Source organism: Copadichromis virginalis, unplaced genomic scaffold, assembly GCF_057382275.1.
Source record: "Copadichromis virginalis isolate Kocher_CV1m ecotype Utaka unplaced genomic scaffold, C_Virginalis_male_GT1.1 unmapped_scaffold_1, whole genome shotgun sequence".
Lineage (NCBI taxonomy): Eukaryota > Metazoa > Chordata > Actinopteri > Cichliformes > Cichlidae > Copadichromis > Copadichromis virginalis.
Genome location: NW_028188589.1, coordinates 6,302,550 through 6,323,857, shown reverse-complemented (window position 1 = coordinate 6,323,857; position 21,308 = coordinate 6,302,550). Strand labels below are relative to the sequence as shown.

General features: G+C 41.2%; 3 protein-coding genes across 3 annotated transcripts in view; all 3 read right to left on the bottom strand.

The window, feature by feature from the left end:
• The window catches only part of LOC146679674 (stonustoxin subunit beta-like), a 6,272-nt gene extending 5,843 nt beyond the window's left edge, over window positions 1–429 (bottom strand). Inside the window, exon 1 of the mRNA XM_085450104.1 lies at window positions 258–429. Within this exon, the coding sequence (XP_085306230.1) occupies window positions 258–313 (56 nt within the window). The 5' untranslated portion in view covers window positions 314–429. The remainder of the gene's footprint in view (window positions 1–257) is intronic.
• The window catches only part of LOC146679671 (protein NLRC3-like), a 97,316-nt gene that overhangs the window by 70,270 nt on the left and 5,738 nt on the right, over window positions 1–21,308 (bottom strand). The gene's annotated exons all lie outside the window — the stretch shown is intronic.
• On the bottom strand, window positions 8,517–19,261 carry LOC146679673 (ribonuclease inhibitor-like). The gene is made up of 5 exons (XM_085450409.1): window positions 19,216–19,261; window positions 18,355–18,478; window positions 13,898–14,077; window positions 11,741–11,917; window positions 8,517–8,715 (listed from the first exon to the last, which is right to left on the bottom strand). The coding sequence occupies exons 1-5, from the start codon at window positions 19,259–19,261 to the stop codon at window positions 8,517–8,519; spliced, it is 726 nt and encodes a 241-aa protein (XP_085306535.1).

Here is a 21,308-nt window from a genome sequence, read left to right as displayed (position 1 = left end):
TTAGCTGACACTTTATTAGGTACACTGGTATCTATATCAGGTACACCTGTGACCTAAATGTTCCTGCAAACAGACTCCTTGGGGACCCCTACATAAATATCCATGAACTATCCAGCTAGACTAGTGTGTCTGACCCTGAAAATATTCCTGCATGTGTGATTGTTCATGTGTCATCTGCAGGAAACAAACAGGAAGTGAGTGAAAGACACGGGAAATGTTTCCAGCTCTTCCTCCTCTATCAGATTTTCTCTCCATACCTGAGAGTGTCCAGTCTCCAGCCTGGATCCTTCAGTCCAGCCGACAGCAGCTTCATTCCTGAGGGACCTGGATGATTGTAGCTCAGGTCCAGCTCTCTCAGATGGGAGGGGTTGGAGCTCAGAGCTGAGGCCAGAGAAGTACAGCCTTCCTCTGTGATCAGACATCCTGACAGACTGCAAACACACAAAACAACAATCAATCTGTCAACAGTTGTTTTCTCTTTGTCACAATAACATCTATCCATTTACATCCATTCAATGTAACTTTATTTATAAGTGACAATACCCAACAGACAACAACAGTCATCTGAAGCTGTTTAACAGTGTAAGGTGACCGCCTCCACTGTGAGCAGCACTTGGTGATGGTGGGAAGAAGAACTCCCTTTGACACAAAGATCCTCCCAGTGAAAACAGGCTCCAGGAGGAGCATCTACCATGACTGGTTGCAGGGTGAGGGGAAAGAGAAGAGATGAGCTCAGAGAGACAAGAACAAAACAGAGAGACAAAAGTTAAGGACATGCAGTAGTGACATATAAAAGCATCAGGAGTGAAAAGTGGGGAGAAGAAAGCAGAGCATCATGGGAAGTCCACCAACAGCCTGAGTCTATAGCAGCATAACTAAGGGATGGTTCAGGGTCACCTGATCCAGCTCTAACTATAAGTTTTATCAAAAAGGAAAGTTTGAAGCTGATCTTCAAAGTAGAGAGGGCGTCTGTCTCCTGAACTCAAACTGGGAGCTGCTGCCACACCCAGTCCAACATAGCCAGGCTTTCTTTGCTGCTTTGACAAAACCTCAAATCCCAGTCAGAGATGATGAGCATCATCACAGTGATGATCATTTCTCTGTAACCCAGGCTTTCTGCTTCAGGATCTGTGCACGCTCACAGAACAAGGAGACCTTTAAACATCATTTCACTAACTGGATGGACTGAGCTCAGCCTACAGATGAACTGGTGCCAGAGATCATAAAGAACATCAAACAGTCAAATTCAACACTTTTAATGGAAATATGAGATTAATGCTGCAGACAATCATGAACCTGCTGAATTCATGAACATCAAGAATGCAGCGAGTGGTAAAATAAAGATTTGACCTCAGTGTGCTCAGTGTTCCTGTCTATTCCTAACATATTCCTAACATGATAGCTGCACTTTAGAGCTCTAAAACTGGAACTGACACATATTTAAACTCTACATGTTACTCAGTACATTCAGTTCTGACACTCGCCCACAGTCCAACAAAGGAAACATGGAGATCACATCAGTTTGTCACCAAAGTCTAATTATTAGGGCAACTTAACCTGTTATAATCTCGTTAACTCATTAACTGATTAACGTCAGCAATTATTTTAATCACAGTTTTTAAAATCATGATTATTGTGAAAGTGCTCACTGGCTCTGAATATAAAAGCCATGGGTCACAGGAGGGATGTTGATCAGTGCTGGCTTGAAATGGGCGTCATTATGCATCTCAGCCAATGGGAGCATTGAGGGTGGGCCTAATACTACTGCAGCGCTCATATGACCCAGGACAGAAAGAAAGGGGCGGGGACAGAAACATGGAGACAGGTACAGATCTTTGACATGTTCATTTTAAACTGTTCCAGGAGGCAGTGTTGATACAACCAAAGTTATCTGTTGTTGAAGAAGTCGGTCTGAGGAACGTTCTTAGGATCAACAAATGACGGCATGTATGAGCCTCAAGACGCAGCATCACAAGAAGAACACATGAGCTGTAGAAAAAGGAGAGACTATGAAAGCCACGGCGTTACAACATGAACCAGCTGTTGGTCTCTCTGGAGACTACTGGGCGTGGCTGGGTAACCATGGTTACCTGGGAGTTACAGAAACGTGCAGAACATGTGATTCATGTTGCACAGCAGTGGGACATTTGAAATACAGTCAGCACACTCAGTACAGATAGTGCATCAAATATGATGCTGCTGCCAGACGTCTGCCTTTCAACACGTCCCTGCATCGCGCACAACACCAAGGTTGCCATGGCAATCACAGCTGACAGGGACAAAGCGCACAGCTGGAAGCCTGCAGGTATATTTAACATGATGTATTTCTCAGTGTCCTGTCGGTGTGTGAGAGACAAACAGCCTCTGTATGTGTGTGTAAATACAGCATGAATATGTAGAGGACATGTTTGTGGATATAAGTAAATGAAAGCTCTGCGTCATTTGAATCTTCTTGTTTCTGTTGCAGGTCTGTGACTGAACTTCTGGGAGGAGAAACGTTGGTTTCATGCTCTGTGATTCTGTGTTTTGTCATCTCTCTCAGGTGATGGAGAGCTCAGATGATGACCCCGCCTACGTGGTCAAATTCAAGTCTACATTCAGAACAGACCTGGAGACACGCAAGCAAAATGCCAACATTGTATATGTGAAAACTGCTGCTGGAGCCAGATTCAAGGAGCTCAAGTGTTTACCAAGATCTTACTGAACTCACTGCAGGAACAGAGGGTTGTTGGAGGGAAACCTGTGGAAGCAACAACATCCGAGCCACCAGAGAAGAAGTTGGCCCTGTTGGTGCTTCATCAGAGTGTGAACAGGAGGAAGACTCAGCTGAGAACAGTGTGGTGGACACAGAGCAGAGCCCACCATCAGTACAGAGGCCTGTCCATTAGAGTGCTGCTCCAACATGCAGCACATGTACTTGGCCACAGCTGCAACATCTGTACCTGTGAAAGCTTCTTCTCTGTTGCTGCTCATATTGTGCAGAAGAAGAGAGTTTCTTTATCATCAGAAAATGTCAATGAGCTTGTGAGTCTTAGCAGCTGGCTCGGTGCAGAGGAGGAAGAACATGTCAGTCAGAGGAAGATAAATGCAGTTCATGTTGTCAACTCAACCTGGACTGTTGAAAGAGTTTTTCTTTGTCTGGTTTCTGACTGAGATTCTCCAAAGGAAATCCAGCACAAACACACACTTCACACACTCAAAGTCCTGCACAGTAAATGAGCTGATGAGCGTTTGTGCTGCTGCCTGATAACAGAACAATAGGTCTGCTGCTTCCTGTTCTGGAAACACACATTTATAAATGTTCACTTGCTGTTGATCAAAGGTATGTTGGTGGCTCTGGACGCTGAGGGAACTTTGTAAAAAACTAGATCAAATGTTAACGTCCTGGCAGAGGCAAAGAACTTTGATTTGATATTTGATTAGATTCATGTTTCAGCTCAGACTGACAGAAATATTTGAACTGCTGCTGTGTTAAAGGGAACACTGCTGTTAGAAAGCACCTGATCTGTTTCTGCACACTGAATGTTGCACTTCTCATACTGCAGTACTATTAAAATAAGTACACAATACACTACTTTTGAACTCATGATTGAATGTTGCTGTAACAAAGCCATTAATGTGATTCACAGTGTTCATGGTTTCCCAGCACAACAAATGATTGCACAAGTGTGACTGATCCACTTTCTAATGTGTGTGTAGCCCACACTGTGTGTCACTGTGTCACAGGTGAGTCTGTGTGTCCAGGTTCTATGAGGACAACAGGATATAGTGACTGAGTCCAGCAGCTTAAAGTCTGACTCCATCCTCCATTTAAATAACTCACAGCAACAACTGAATAGCTTTGCCTTTGTGTAGCTGACACTTCATTTTAATGTCCTTCTATTCTGGTTCATCTGGTCTCAGTTTCTATAAGCACACAGGTTTCATCAGGACTCTATGACCTCAGTAATCTTTGCTGGGCCTTAATGCTCTGAACAAAGCTGCACATCACAAGACTAAATAGAAATGAATCAGTCTTTCATTCTCACTGCTGTTTGACTTCAGCTCTCAATGTCCCACCATAACCCATGGAAAGAATTACTGTCCATCCAGGCTGCTGAACATGGAGCTGAAGAAGGTGGAGTATTGTGAGGGCTGATGGAGATGATGATGAGGAATCCAGGAGCAGTGGGTGGATGGCAGCATCAGCATGAAGGATCAGTGTGAGAACACATCATCATCCACAAAGGAAACCAGTCTGAGTGTCTGACGCTCTTGTTAGAAAGACACAGTCCCAGCAGTTAGCTTGTCTGCTAGTTAGCTGAGAGCTAGCTCACTTGTACATTGAATACCAAACTGTGTAAACCAGGGGTGTCAAACATATGGCCCGTGGGCCAAATCAAGCCCTTGACATAATTTCATATGTCAAATATTGATGAATTTTCAGGCTTGCTGATAATCAATGTGAGCACGGCTGAGGTTTTATTCTGATGAGCAAACCATGTGGCCAATCACTTTCAGAGACAGACTGGGATCATACCATTATGTGAAAGAGGACGGAAATGTCCCATAGACAGCAAGGGTAGTGGTAGAGACCAGTACACAGAGAAATGGGAGCTGTATTGAAATGCAAGCGTGTCAGGAAAGAGTGAAAAGGCAAAATGAGCAGCATCTGGCTGCATTTCAGTGATATTGGAGACCACAAAGCTGAGTGCAACATTTATACAGGAGATATACAGGAGACGCTGAGAGCAGAACTGATAAAATTAGGAGCTGGCTAAAGTGAGACCCATTTTTATTTCCACCCATTTTCCATTGTGGAGGACAAAAGGTTTCAAACTGGTCCAGGTCTTAAACCTCACGTGTTCTTCCTAATAGCAGTAAATGGATAGAAATAAGGCTTTTATGAAAACACTGAATACAACTTGCTGCCTTTAAAAAGACTAAATGTACAGTTCAGTATTGAATACTACATAAAATAAACTATATATAAAGTGTGTCTGAATGGCAGAGATGCAGAAATATGTGCATGTAGCACAGAGCCACGGCTCAGTGTCTGAATGAGTCTCACAGACCTGAATGTGCTGTTGAAGCCATTTATAATTATAACGTAATTCTTTACTCGTTTGATCTGCTCCTTACCACAAGCCACCAGACGTGGAAGGTTTTGGACTTTTAACTATATTTTCTGAAGTTTTACAACTTTTCTTACTGTTAAAAACCTCGTTATGGCCATTCATGCTGTACAAAGTAATTAGACATGTGTGGTATCTACAGAAACGTCAGGATCTCAGCTAAAAGTTCACAAAACCATCTCAACAACCACCAAACAGCTAAAACAGCAGGTGAACAGATCACACAAAAAAGATGTAAACACAAATCCCCCTGATCATCTGTTTTTTAAACATGAAGCTTAGTTTTGGACGTTCATTTACTGCTGGTTCAGTGAATTTTGGTTGGACAGTGATGAAACCTGCAACCTCAGAATCTGTGAGAAGTCTGCTTTCAGCACGCAACAGCATTGTTGTGTTGTGTGCTGTGGATCCACCTCTGCAAACTCATCACTGTTTCACCATCATGTTTCTACTTAGACAATAACAAAGGAAGCAGTTCCCAGGAACTACTTCCTGTCTTGTTAACATAAGAGTACGTTGCCCTTCAAAGCACCTCCACTTCTCCTCTTATTAGAGGACTGCCTTATTATTAATCTGCTAATTCTGTCAGTTGATGAAAGAAAAATGCTTGATCTCACCTGAGAGTTTCCAGTGTACAGCGTGGACTCTTCAGTCCTTCAGACAGAAGCTTCACGCCTGAATCCTTCAGGTTGATGTTACTCAGGTCCAGCTGTCTCAGATTAGAGGTCTGAGAGCTGAGACCTGAGGCCAGAGCTTCACAGCTTCTCTCTGACAGGTCACAGTGACTCAGTCTGAAAAATAACAGATAAACAATTACAAAAATAAAACACTTATGTTGAAGCGTAATGAGATACTATTATATTTAGCAATATTTAATCTTGTTTTGTCAGGAAACTGAGCACTGATGCAGAGCAACATGTGGAGAGAATCAGAGGAGAAGAAGTGAAGAGAGAACAGCAGTAAAACAACACTGAATTGTTCAGTGTGCTTTTGATATCAACAGAATGTGTCAAACTTCTTTATTTTGTATTTGTTTTAGTAGAATTGATGATTATCACTTAGATAACAACCACAGGCCAGGTCTAAATTGCACTTTGGTGACAGTTACACCCAGAAATATTTCAGAAACGTGGACAATTTGTGCTCCATTGTATTCAGTATTGAACAAACTGAGTACCGATGACCACTTAATATTTTTGATATTTTATTTGAGTTGTTCCACCTGATCTGTGTTAACTAGAATAAACATTTAAAAGCTAAAGCTATGATCACATATGTACTTACAGAGCTTTGTTGGAGGCGTTGACCACTGGCAGCAGCCTCAGAAGAGCCTTTTTAAAGGCTCATGTTCTCACTTAGATCATTTATTTCTACTTACATTTCATTCTGGGAAAAATGGGGATTACTTTGAAAATGGGAACTATTTCCCCCAAAAATCAGCCCTGGATTAGTAAATCACTCCAACATGTTCTCAGGCAGAAGAAGCTGTCTTGTTATGAGGGAGAGAAGAAAAGCAGCTAAAATCAGGTGTAAAAGTAAAGCAGAGGATGAGCTGAATAAAGGACACTCAAGGCTGGCTTGGAAAGGAATGAAGTCCATGGTAGGGATGCAGAACAAGGAGCAAAGATGAATGTGATGCTGAATCAGCAGAAGACTTGGACTCATTTGATTCCAGCTTTGATATCATTGATTTCAATGAAGAGCTTTGTGATTGTAGCAAAGGGCTGGTAGCTCTGAGAGTCCCACTGATGAGGTGTCTGTGAAGGTTCGCAGTCATCTAAAGAGCTTAGAAAAAAAGGCATCTGGTTTCTGGAAGACGTTTCACCTCTCATCCAAGAAGCTTCTTTATTTCTAGTGTCAAATGGTGGAGAGTCCCAGATTAGCCTGTGTACAAACAGACTTCAGCCATATGAGAGTGAGTGTGAGTGAATGAGAGCACACACAGGACACTCTGATCTCTGAATGTGTGTGACGCAGTGAAAAAGAGGATTGTACTGGATATACTGTGACTGACAAACAGAGTTTAAAGAGAAAGGTGTGTTCTGATATCAAAAGTTTTTAAGGTAGACTGTTTTCTTGGATTTGGTAAATGTTTAAATATGCAATTGTAACTCTCTGGTGCCACCTTAAAACCTGTAGTCTGTAATAGGACATGATGTCATCGGTAAACAGGAAGTAAGTCTGTGAATTAAGGAGAAGGCATGTGCAGCATGGTGGCCTTAGCCAAATAAATCCAGTGGCATCCACATACATCATATGCCTTTGGTAGCATTGTGGGTATGTATAGACTTGTTTTATATTTTATGTGCATGTATAGACCACTTTCTTTCAAGTAAGTTCATTTTTCTGTAAGTTTGATGATAAAAACCAATCTTATGCAGTTTACGCTAGCATTCGCTTATGGAGCTAGTTAAAGGGGAACGACAAACAAATTTGGAGGCATTCATTATAACAAGACTTGTTAAAATCATAATTTGATGTTTGTATTTGACTTAAAAAGGGAAGTAATTCATATGAACATTGCATGTTGACATATTAAAAAACTGGGTTAATATATTTTCATCGTTATATATGTACATGGTGAATAAGTACAGTGATTATGCCTTGTACTGTTTGTTACAGTTTCACCTTTCCCTGTGTCAATAAACCTGTGAACCGGGAATCGTGTCATCAGAGTCTTGATGTGGGGAAGGAGTTTAGCTGACTGCCCAACCATAGCAGAGGCAGTACAAGGTGTTTGGATTAAAATGGATTATGCTAAAGTGAACGTGCTAATGAAATCTGAACTGACTGAAATGTGAAGTGAAGATAATTGAGGTGTAAAAGAGAGAGAGAGGGGGTGATGATAAGGTGAGGCTGAAGATCAGTGAAGGGCATGTAAACACCTGATTGGTTGAGTAGATATCAGATCGACAGTTTCACAGTTTTCCCTGTGGATTATAACTTTAAGAAGATGTAACATTCATCAAGGAATCCTGCTCTCCGGATTATTTCCATGAACACTGAGCTGGAACACATCTACAGTGCTGGAAGTGCCCGTCTCACCACCAACCTCTCTGTGCACATTCACTTTTCAACCCTTTGTGAGACACTAAAGGTGTAAATCTGAGTATTTATCTATGTTACTGCGAACACCTCTAATAGGTTGGTTTAGTCTTTCCAAGTCATATCTTCCCTTAGATCTGTGGTCCAGGCCAAGACCTGGACATCAACTCTGTCAGGCTGCCTGAGTCCTCTCACCCACATCAGCTCAGAACTCTGCATTATCTACTGAGTCAGACTCAGAGGATCAGGGATCAGAAGTTCTACAAAGAGTATAACCAGACTTCCTGAATAGAGGTGTGTGGGCCTACTGATCCACAGTGTCAGCACAACTTTCACATCATATTCATCTCAGCACAACTAAAACATGCTGACTGACCTCAGAGTTTCAAATCGACATCGTGGATTCTCCAGAAGAACACACAGCTGCTTCACTCCTGAATCCTTCAGCTTGTTGTAGGTTCCACTCAGGTCCAGCACTCTGGGATACGAGGGGTTGGACTTCAGCGCTGCTGCCAGATAATCACAGCTGATCTCTGACAAATCACAGTCCCACAATCTGTATAAAGAATGAAAGATGTAAGTTTATTAGACAAAGTGTGAGCTTGAAATCATTCAGTGTTTCATCATCTGTTCAGAGCTGAAGAAGGTTCAGAATGTAGAAGTTTAGAAAATGGAAACTCCAAACAGCTGAAGCCAACAGGAAGCAGCTTCAAACAAACACAACAAGAGAAAGAAACTCTGAATGTTTCACATTAAAGTCATACATTTCTCATAAAAACAGGACAAAGACTTGAAAAAGTCGTGTTTTTCCTTCCAGGAACAACAAGGCTTCACTTTTAAAGGTGAAGTGTGAAAGAAATGGACATATTTGAAGTCCAACACCTTTTTCCAGTCACATTATTAAAGCAGTCAAACTACAAGCTCATTTTCATTGCAACAAGTCATCTTCTGACCTGGACAAACAACACTGGTCTCTATGTGCAGCTGGCTGTGAGACCAGTGCTCAGGGAGCGTCTACAAAGTGCAACACTGAAAGAAAATCACACACTCATTTGCTTCCAGCACTTTCACACAAACATCTACTGTCATTATTGTCACCAAACTCTGTGGATCCTTTATTGCAAATTCAAATGGGATCAAATGGTCAGACAAAAGAGGGTTTTGAGGAAATATGATGAAATGTTGTGTATTAGCAGCAAGTTATTGAATCATTTTCCTCAGAAACCAAACAAAATGATTGACAAACATGTTTTTACAAACTCAGTGTTGGACTTGGATCAGCAGGATAAGCTAATGTTTAACCCTTTAAGATCTACCATAGAACCAAGTCCGCCAGAGCTTATATTATATTTTTACCTGCTGTGGTGCCATTTTTGGGAGCATTTCAAGTTGCTATACATCAATACAACCGTTATAGCCCAGATTTTAATAATATGTATTCATTAAGTGCATAGTAATTACATAAATTGCAAAAAAGTGCAATAAACTACAAAAAAATTGAAAATCGTTTTTGCTTTTTTAACATATATTTGTAGTTAGAGAAATTTAAGAGGCTTATCCCTCAAAACTGTAAATACAAAAAAGTTGCACAAAATAGTTTCCCACCACAGGAAATTTATTTTGAGTGTCTTCATAGTTTTATTTTTGAAATACACCAATTTTTATACACTGCAGGAAAAACGAAAATAAATATTATACTGCAAATTTGCAAAAAAGCAGCATATGCATCAAAATAAACTATTTCCAGCAGTGCAATATGAGTCCTAAGCATCCCAGAAACGACACAGAAAGTCATAAAGTCAAACATAACTTTTAAAAAGACGAGTATAGGCCCTGAGGCCCTGATAGTATAAAAGACTACATTTCCGCGAAAATGACGTCACTTCCGGTTTCGGGCAGGTAATGGCGGAAATGCAAAAGTTCGCGCTGACGTCTATTCCAACGTAGGAAGTGTTATGAACAGCTGATCGGATCGGTAAAGCGTGTTCCTGCAAGCGCTTTTTATGCAGTTTTTGCAAAGCTTTATGTGGAAGGAAACCGTGACCTAGGACAAGCTGATGGCATCAGATGTAAGTACAACTCCTCCGGTTTCATATGCAAAAAAAATTTTTGCGCTAGCTTACGTGGTTGCAGTGCTTCTGGGATTTAAAAATAGTTACGCAAAACAGAGCGTGCCCGCTCCGACCGGCTGTAAAGGGTTAAAGGCATTTGAGTCTCGCTGTATGAGAGTCCAGTTATTACTCAATATTTATGGATGATGTTCTTTCAGTGTTGCACTTTGTAGATGCTCCCTGAGCCTCACAGCCAGCTGCACATGGACCAGCTGACATTACCCAGCATTAGAGGCGGGTGTAAAAAAATGGATTTTCCTATTTAAATGGTTTTAATTTGAATAAAGCGATGTTGATTCATTCAATCCTGAATCGATTTTTCATATAAATGTATTTTGCCAGAATCTCAGGTTAAAGCTCCCAAAAGTATTTCAACAACAAGCAAACAGATAAAACCGTAAATGAGAGCAGCTAAACACACAAAGATGGAAACACAGAGCGTGGATCATTCACTCGACGGCACGTACACGGACACGCCGTCGGGCTGAAAGTGGACAGCTCACAGATCCTGAAGCTGCAGGTTTCATCTGTCTCCAACCAAAACTGACTGAACCAGCAGCAGAAGAAGATCCAAACTCTGCTTTACGTTTGATGAACATCGTCATGAATTCTCTCTGACTTTGACCTTTACTTCCTGCACAGCTCTCTCTCTCTCAGTGTACTTCAAGAACAGTTTACCTTCAAAAATCTGTTTCCTGCATTATTCACTGCTTATTACGCACCAGTCTGCTGTTGTGTTCACTGCTGTCGGCCTCCGAAAACAAGGCCTCAATTCTGCTGTTCAATACTGAAGAAATTTAAACCTTTTAAAATGATGACAGATTACAAACTCTCAGCTGTGTCTGTAATCAAACCTCTGTAACTTTGCTTCACTTCAGCAGCATCAGGTCATGTTCACATGTTGATTCATGGTTTGCTTCAGTTTTTGATCGACTGCAGAATATTTTGAAGGTTATCTGCTATAAAAAGCCAGAAGAGGAAAATCTGCTTCATGTGTTTCTGTTTGATCCTCAGTGACTTTGACACTAAGGCCTCTGCTGTGATGATCACAGCTCTGATCAAGTCTCACAGTGTCACAACTGATAAATGATCAGAGTTAGAATATTTCCCGCTGTGTGCCGTGACCTTTGACCTGCTAAAGACAGTCAGCTGTGGATTATTCATTGTTGTGTCTGATACTTAGAACTGTGAGGAAGAACACTACACAGTTAATCAGGGTCCCCTCTCTCTGAATCAGGAAAGGTGGGCAGGCCGCGTGTGGGCCGCGGGCCATACGTTGAGTCTCACTGTTTGAAATGTGAACATTGTTCTGCTGCAGTCAATGGACTAAACCAGAGAAGAAGAAAACAGACTTTACCATGAAGATCCTCAGTGTGGATCAGTATAATATCAGCCTGATGTCTGCAGTTTAGTGTCGGCACAACTTTCACATCATATTCATCTCAGCACAACTAAAACATGCTGACTGACCTCAGAGTTTCAAGTCCACATCCTGGACTCTCCAGGAAACCACACAGATGCTTCACTGCTGAATCCTTCAGCTTGTTGTTGTCACTCAGGTCCAGCTCTCTCAGATGGGAGGGGTTGGACTTCAGTGCTGCTGCCAGATAATCACAGCTGATCTCTGACAAACCACAGCCCCACAATCTGTATAAAGAATGAAAGATGTAAGTTTATTAGACAAAGTGTGAGCTTGAAATCATTCAGTGTTTCATCATCTGTTCAGAGCTGAAGAAGGTTCAGAATGTAGAAGTTTAGAAAATGGAAACTCCAAACAGCTGAAGCCAACAGGAAGCAGCTTCAAACAAACACAACAAGAGAAAAAACTGAACATTTCACATTAAAGTCGTACATTTCTCATAAAAACCGGACAAAGACTTGAAGGTTATATAAAAGGTTGGAATTGTAAAGAAAACAAACAGAGCTCATAAACTGAAACTGATTTCATTGTTTCAGCTGGAACATTTTAGTTGTTCCTTTTTCAATACATACATAATTATATTTACAGTAAGTCTTATCAATCCCCTTTTCCCTGTCAGTCACCGCCAATGTTCCCTCTAATGTTTCATGTGTCTGAGCGAACACACAAACTCCCTGAGCGTCCCTTGGACCACTGTGAGCAACAGCAGACGTGTGCACTGTGGTCACGCCAGAATCCAATCCATCCAAGTTACGGTTTATTAAAATAATCAAATTACAGCGTTTACATTTATGTTAAACTACTTTTAATTAACTGTTTTAGCCCACTTACAATGAAAATTAAAAACAACCTTGTTCATGACCTGTAGTTTGTTAACACTATTGGAAGTAAAAATAACTTGAACTCTAATTTTGAGAACACAACTTTCTTTGTTTTTTTTTCTTTTTTTTTTAAATAAAGCTCTGACTTGTATTATGAGTCTGTGGTCTGGGAGAGAGTCTGTAACTCTGTCTGCAAAATACAGTAAATAATGACCAATGTTGGGCAATTAATTATATAGTTACTTCTTCAAAAAAGTAACTGAGTTTTGCAAACAACAAAGTTTGTTGCAATAAATACTGAATACTATCGTTGTTATAAACAACAATACTATTCAGGAAGAAAACCAAACATTGCAGATATTTTATCATAACTCTGGTTTTACGTGGCCGATCAACACAATTTAAAAACTGGTATAAAGTCCACACTTTGTCCCTCAGTTGCTCCGTCTGTCCTGCTCACATCTCCAATGGTTGTACATGTTGTCATTAATGTGGCTTCACTCCACATCAGCTGCTTTGCTAGCTAAGACACCAGTGTCGGCACATAAGGACGCTGTCATAGCCTGTCAACCACGTTGATTAGCTGCGTATATACGAATGTGAATCGCATCATCATATATTATTGAACTTTTACAGCCTTATGCCCCTAGTAGGTCTCTGAGGTCGAGTAGTCAGGGCCTACTTGTCATTCAGTATACGAGATTGAAAACTAGGGGTGATAGAGCTTTTGCTACTGTGGCCGCCAGACTGTGGAATTCCCTTCCTCAGGACTTACGATCCGCTGATTCATTGATTACTTTTAAAAAACAGCTAAAAACACATCTTTTTAAAATTGCTTTTTGCTAACTTTGTTTGTATTTTGTCTTTTTAATCTGTTATATCTTGTAAAGCACTTTGTGATCTCAATCTAGAAATGTGCTATATAAATAAAATTTTACTTACTTACAGTTTTCCCTGTGGATTATAACTTTAAGAAGATGTGACATTCATCAAGGAATCCTGCCCTCCGGATTATTTCCATGAACACTGAGCTGGAACACATCTACAGTGCTGGAAGTGCCCGTCTCACCACCAACCTCTCTGTGCACATTCACTTTTCAACCCTTTGTGAGACACTAAAGGTGTAAATCTGAGTATTTATCTATGTTAGTGCAAACACCTCTAATAGGTTGCTTTGGCCTTTCCAAGTAATATCTTCCGTCGGATCTGCGGTCCAGGCTCCTAAAATCATCCTAGTTTAACAAGCACTACAATCTAGAGGAGAGCTGCACTAACAGGTGTGACTGATGAGATCAGACCTGCAAGGATACTCATGTTTCTCCAAAAGCTGGTTCTGACAAATAAAACTGAAAACTGAAAAACTGAAAACTAAAACATGTGACTGACCTCAGAGTTTCAAATCGACATCGTGGATTCTCCAGAAGAACACACAGTTGCTTCACTCCTGAATCCTGCAGGTTGTTGTAGGTTCCACTCAGGTCCAGCACTCTGGGATACGAGGGGTTGGACTTCAGCGCTGCTGCCAGATAATCACAGCTGATTTCTGACAAACCACAGTCCCACAATCTGTATAAAGAGTGAAAGATGTAAGTTTATTAGACAAAGTGCTTGAAATCATTCAGTGTTTCATCATCTGTTCAGAGCTGAAGAAGGTTCAGAATGTAGAAGTTTAGAAAATGGAAACTCCAAACAGCTGAAGCCAACAGGAAGCAGCTTCAAACAAACACAACAAGAGAAAAAACTGAATGTTTCACATTAAAGTCGTACATTTATCATAAAAACATGAAAAAGTTGTGTTTTTCCTTCCAGGAACCACAAGGCTTCACTTTTAAAGGTGAAGTGTGAAAGAAATGGACATATTTGAAGTCCAACACCTTTTTCCAGTCACATTATTAAAGCAGACAAACTACAAGCTCATTTTCATTGCAACAAGTCATCTTCTGACCCTTTATTATTATTGTTATTAGTCAATATTTATGGAGGATGTTTTTAAATTAGGCTCAAATATGTGACAGACATTTCATCCCATGTCTGTTTGGCCTCATCCTGGGCCGGATTATCCAGCACACACTCTGACCACAGGCCCAGGGGCCACGCAAAGCTGGGCTCCATCCAAGAGACAGGAAACAAACCAACACAATAATAAAAAGCACCATGTGATCTTCTTACATCTTCAAGACAAACATAGTAAAAACATGAGCATATTTGTTTCCTGATAAAATGATGTGACAGGTAGAACAGAGTAAAGTGGTGGTGTTACAGCTACAGGACTTCCAAATGAATGAAAGCAGCAGAAGTTGCTTTACAAATGAAAGAGGAAGAGGAGAGGGAGGCCACCCTGACCATCACTCCAGCTGAAAACATCACACTTGGCACCTGGCAGAGCTTCTTAGCATTTACCGCCCCAGGGGATCTTTGAGGTCAGCAGACCTGATGCTTTTAGATGTTCCCAGGTACAGACTAAAGACTAGGGGAGAGAGGGCTTTTGCTGTGGCTGCACCCAGACTGTGGAACAGTTTACCTCCTCACATCAGATTCTCCACAAGCCTAGGAACTTTTAAAACTGCTCTTAAAACTCACCTCTTCTCATTGGCTTTTAGCAAGGTTTAACTTATTGTTTTATTTTATTGTTTTATCAGTGAGGTGTTTTATGTACTTGTGTTTTATTGTATTTTATATTTGTATTGTACAGCACTTTGGTCAGCCTCGGTTGTTTTTAAATGTCCTTTATAAATAAACTTGACTTGACTTGAGAGTCTGCATCTCTGTCTGCAAAATACAGGATATAATGACCAATGTTGGGAAATTAATTATATAGTTACTTCTTCAAAAAAGTTACTGAGTTTTGCAAACAACAAAGTTTGTTGCAATAAATACTGAATACTATCGTTGTTATAAACAACGATAGTATTCAGGAAGAAAACCAAATATTGCAGATATTTTATCATAACTCTGGTTTTACGTGGCCGATCAACACAATTTAAAAACTGGTATAAAGTCCACACTTTTCCCCTCAGTTGCTCCGTCTGTCCTGCTCACATCTCCAATGGTTGTACACGTTGTCATTTTTTTTTTTTTTTCACGGTTCAACAATACTTTATTAATCACACTGGTGCGCTATGTACACGTGAAGGGGGGAAACACCAGGTCCCGGGGATCAATAGGCTGGGGAAATAGGCTGTACACGTTGTCATTAACGTGGCTTCACTCCACATCAGCCACGCCGCTTTGCTAGCTAAAACACCGGTGTCGGCACATAAGGACGCTGTCATAGCCTGTCAACCATGTTGATTAGCTGCATATATACCAGGAGTCGGCAACCTGTGGCTCTTTAGTCCTTATAGTGCGGCTCCGGGTGGTTTGGGAAAATAAATTATAAGTATTTAGCTGAAGTGTATTTTATTTGTGTTTAGTTCTTTTTTTAACTTGCAGTTTGTCAGGAGTTTTCCTGTAATGCAACTCAGGTCAGAATAAATGACACCCAGACAGGTTTGCAGGTTTAACGTGCACACGGGTGAGAGTTCAAACGAAGACTCACACTCCGCAGCAGTCGCCACCCTTTATTTATACTCAAGCATGTTTGCGTCATGAGTGGAAGAGATAACATATAACAGTAGAGACTTCATCACATGCAGGAAGAGATAACATACAATGGTATAGACTTTGTGCTGAGCTTGCACAGTGTAACTTCTCTAGTAAAAAGAGCAAACACATCTAGAGAACCTCAAATGAAATGTACTTCTATACATAAACATAATAAAATCTTTCAACACAGTTCTAAATTGGAAGATTATTGTGATTTTGAAATACAAAAATAAAATTATATTATCTTATTTTTTCACCGCTCAAAATAAGCGTTACACTCTCAGAAGCCGGTATACCCGCCGAAACGCTGTGCATTTATGGAGACTTTTGACCCCAGGTAGGCCAATTATGGATCTTCGGATCCACATTATGTCAGCAGCTCCACCGTGAACTGTGTTAAAAACAAACAGCGCTCACGCCTCACAGATGGCAGCTTACAATCCTGTGTAAAGATGAAAGCCCCGTTTTGCAGACGCTGTGCGCAGAGGTTCAGGAGCAGAAGTCCCGTTGTAAACATATCACGGCAGACCCGACGATGTTTGCATGAACGCGCTTTTCAGCATCTCTTTATTGACCACTTTACACACACGGTTGCTGTGCGCACACAGCCGGCTGTAGCTTTGCAGCTCACAGCCCGACACACACCAACAACAGCAGAGAGAGCGCAGACTTGAAGGTGGCGAGGTGTGATTGCGGGTGCCGCTCAGGTGCGTCCGCCTCCCCCGCAGCGGCGCTGCAGACCACGTCCCGCCACACACAGTAACCAGGTAAAATACATATTTAGGCTGAATTTTGCAAATATCTATTTTTCCTTTTTTAGCAGCATAGAGCTTTTTTCCCAGTTATTTTTCAAAAGTCAGGTCAAGGCTCCAAAAGCCCAAAGGAGATATAACAGTTTGTGTTTGCTACATGGATCATTGTAGTTCAGCTTTCCTTTGTTATATTTCTTTAAGAGTTCAAAATGTGTTAATTACATAAATAAAATGTAATTTTCTCTTTAGCACTTCATGGATTTCATAAGCAACACACCTTAGTTGCTCAGTGGATTCTTTTAAAAAGCAGTTAAAAACTTTTCTGTTCAAACAAGCCTTTTGTTGATCTACGTATTTTATATTCTTTACATTATTTACATTTGATCTTTTACATTGTGTATAATGTCTATTGATTGTATTGTTTATTTTAATATTTGTGTACAGCGCTTTGTGACTGCCTGTCTGTGAAAAGCGCTTAATAAATAAACTTTACTTACTTTAGTTGTTCACACAAAGCATAAAGGTAAAAAAAACAATATATACAGTGTTATCTTCATTTTAGATTTCAAAAAGTATTTGCGGCTTCCAGTGTTTTCTTTTGCGTGGAAACCGGGTCCAAGTGGCTCTTTGGGTGTTAAAGGTTGCTGACCCCTGCTATATACGAATGTGAATCGCATCATTGGCTGGACTATGGGATAAGGTGGCATCGTTCTAATCCCATACAGGAGCAGCCGGTCACTGACTAACACTGCAAAACAGAATTGTTAAAGTATTAATTTTAATTTCAATTGAGATTTTTTTTGTGCACAACACAGATTTTCTGTGTGCAGAGACGTGCCAGCAGCGCACAGTTGCACGCGCGCAGCTTAGAGGGAACATTGGGCACCACCACAGTTCACTTCAACAAAACTTTACTTCAGATTTGTTTTCATGTTTTGATCCAGTGATGAGAGCCGTTTCCCCCATGTCCAGTCCTTGTACTAAGCTAGGCTAAACACGTCCAGGGCCTGTCTCTGTGCAGCTTTTAATCTGATGTTAATAAGGTAGAAATGGAGGAAGAAGAAAATGACTTCATCAATCAACATGCAGCTACCAACCCAAATGGTGAGGTGGTGGTTAGTTATTACTGTTGCTTCTGATCCCCTACATTATCCTACATTCAAATATATTCTCCAGCTACAATAGTGTTTGTGTTCCTAAAAGGATTTCATGAATGTGTTACTGTTCATGTCACATCTGTATGAAACAAAGAGGAAGTGAGGTTTGTCCTTCATGATCACAAACTGTTCCAGCATGTAAACCTGAGATCTGTGTGGAGCAGCTGACCTGCATGATGTGCTCAACACAAACATTATTTACCATCAGTTATCGGCAAGTACTCAGATCCAAGTATCGGTATCGTATCGGTTTGAAAAAAGTTGGTATCGTTGCATCCCTACCTGCCAATTCTATAAAGCTTGGTTGTTTATACAATAATATCATTTAATGATATGTTTGGATCCTGACCTGAGAGTTTCCAGTGTACAATGTGGACTCTGCAGTGCAGCAGACAGAAGCTTCACTCCTGAATCCCGCAGGTCATTGTTACTCAGGTCCAGCTCTTTCAGACTAGAGGATTGGGAGTTGAGAACTGAGGACAGAGCATCACAGCTTCTCTCTGAGAGGTTACAGCCACTCAGTCTGGAAGAAAACAAACAAACAATTAAATCAGTCAAATGAAACATTTTTAATGCCAGCACGCAATACAATTATTGGTTAACTAAATAGCTTCATTAAAACACAACTCTTCTTCTATAGCAGCACTTACTCCTTGTAAGCTCCACCTGCTCCACCTTCTGAGTCAGAAGACATGAAAACAAACTGTAAATCTAGTAGAAACATGATTGGAAATCTTCTCAGATCCATTTGTACATTTAGAGCCTGATCCTGAAATATAGCAGCACGGACATTCACAGCAGCAAAGGGTTCTTGCTGATCTGAGCTGGCTTGGCCCTGGCTTATTGAAGATTAAAGAAAGCAGAATCAGCTGTTCAAACCCCCACAAGGCTGCCCGCTGTGACTGAAACAATGGGACGGGTCGTGACTTCTCAAAATGGGCTCATTGAACACAGCACGGATAAGATCTTGAAGAAGCTCATGGCGGTCGTGAGTTCTCAGACTTTGCTCTTTGAGCACAAAACCGATAACCTCTCGGAGAAGCTCGTGGCTCTCCAACGGGAGATTGAGAGACGAGTGACGGACTGTTAGATCAGCTGTGAAATTGACATGCAGTTGTTCGCACCAAAGAAAGCCACCATCAGCTCATGCGGCTAACATACCGGCGCCAGCTGTGGTCTCAAGGCTGGAGCTGAACATAACAAATCTCACCCTGATAACAGACGGTGTTTAGACTGTTCCTTCCCATCCTAAGCATGCTTATCCCCTCCCGATGCAGACGGTGGGTCGAGGGGACCAGCGCAAATGCTGCAGGCCCGGATGCGCTGTCTACACCGGCTGTCTCTCACCTTTTACCCATCCCTGTTGCTTGTCATGTGTTTCTATGGCGCATTAAGAGTTTTCATGTGCTCTGCGCTAAGGTCATTTTTTTTGTCTGTTCTCAAACTGATCTCCCTGTTGGAGCTCAGTCTGGGAGGAGTTCTTTTTTCTCCTCATCTTTCCTGATGTTGTGCATTTTCTGCTGTTCGGTTCCGGGTCGCTGCTCTAGCGGCTGACCGGCCAGCTACCTAGCCTGACCCGTCTCCCCAATGTGATGTTTGTGTATTGTATGTACGGTTGGCAAGGTCAGTATCCTAATTGCCCCATGAAAATAAATACAGTGTTCTGAATCTGAATCTGAAAAGATTATAGAAGACGACTCTGTTCAGTAAATATTACGCTCATGCTGTCACGAAATACCAAAGGTAGGTAAAACTCTGGTTGTTGCAGCCATCCAGTATGACATGCTTTGTACTGTCCTGCTGCAGTTTGTGACACCTGGTTGATGAGTTGTGAAGGATGATGAAACAAACACTTCACTCAATGTTTGTCTTCTAAACTGGATGTAATTTGGGCAGCCGATAGTTTTTCTTAATCTATCCCAGCTGCAAATAGGAACACAACAAATAAATAACTTTACCCACTTGGATCCTTATCATTCAAGATTGTGAAAAGATTCTCTACTCAGAGAATACTGGAGATTTTAGATGAGAGAGATGGAAGATGATGAAGGGGAAGAGTTTTCAGAACTTGAGGCCTTTTGTCTTCACTGTATAGGACAGAGAAGACAGGAAGGGAGGGAGAAGTGAGGAGAATAACACACAGGAAATGGTCTTGGGCAGACTCAAACCAGGCCCTGGAGTCACGACTCTAACCTTCAGTACATGGGTCACCTGCTCAGCCAGGTAAGCTACAGCAGTCAGCAGTGTGTGAGTTAATTTGAAGACAATGATGACTATAAGTCAGGTAAAAAAAATACTATCATCAACCAACAAGGGGAAAACAGTGAGCTTGAATGACCAAGCTTTGACCAAGGGTGGCTCACTCCTCGGTCTTCTTGCACAAGGAGTGAACCACCCTGCATGGCTATCAATGTGGTGCAACCAAGGCCATCATACAGTACAGGCCATCCAAGCTGATTTTAACTTTTCCTCCCAGATACCACCTTAGAAATCATCTAGATTAGGATATGTTGGCTGTTCTTGATCCAATCACAACAAACAGAGAGCTGTTGTGTGTCCAAGGTGAACAGGAAGAATATATACATGCATAAAGTCAATAAAGTCAGAAGGTTTGCTTTAGACTGTGCTGCAGTTTATCATCAAAGACAAACAGGCACCATGCTGCCAACAAATGGCATCAAGTCTGACTTGAGGTTTTTTGTTATTTTTTAAAAATCAAGATTAAATTTTATAGCAACCACAGCAGAGATGACCAGGGAAGGTGTGCTTGAGGGGATATAGCTACAACAGCTGGTTTCAGACTGAAGATGAACTGAGGTGCTGCACCCAAGTCTGCAGGTTCAGGGAGGGACAAACATCTGCTGCAACCAGATTGGAGTGAGAGGAGAGAGCAGGCCAACAACAACAAAGAAACAACAAACACACTGTGGAAGACCGAAGCAGAGTTTAGTTTAAAGTGGAACTAAGGATGTTTCTCTGGCTGCCAGGATTCACTGAGTAATTCAAATGCTTTCTTTAATGCAGGACCCACCATGCATGTAAACGCAAGTGTTTCACCAACATTTGTGACTCAAAATAGACCTGCAGTAGAAATGTATCTAGGAGCATGCATGTGAATATAAAGTATCACAACATCAGGCACATGCAGCCTAAGTGTTTAAACAAAGACTGATAACATAACAGCAGCAGTGATGATCAGAGTTTATGGTGAATCCAGCGTCTCGAGTTCTGCAGGCATCAAAGAGGTCACAGTTGTATTGGAGAAATCCCAAAACTTTAGGATACAAATTCATACAAAGACAG

What these genes read in the sequence shown, in the direction of transcription:
- LOC146679673 (XM_085450409.1), bottom strand. Translation starts at nt 19,261, where the DNA reads ATGCTTAGGATGGGAAGGAACAGTCTAAACACCGTCTGTTATCAGG. An exon ending in AAACACCGTCTGTTATCAGG is followed by an intron (nt 18,479 to 19,215) that starts GTGAGATTTGTT and finishes CTCTGTCCTCAG; the next exon opens with TTCTCAACTCCCAATCCTCT. An exon ending in TGTGGACTTGAAACTCTGAG is followed by an intron (nt 8,716 to 11,740) that starts GTCAGTCAGCAT and finishes TTCTTTATACAG; the next exon opens with ATTGTGGGACTGTGATTTGT.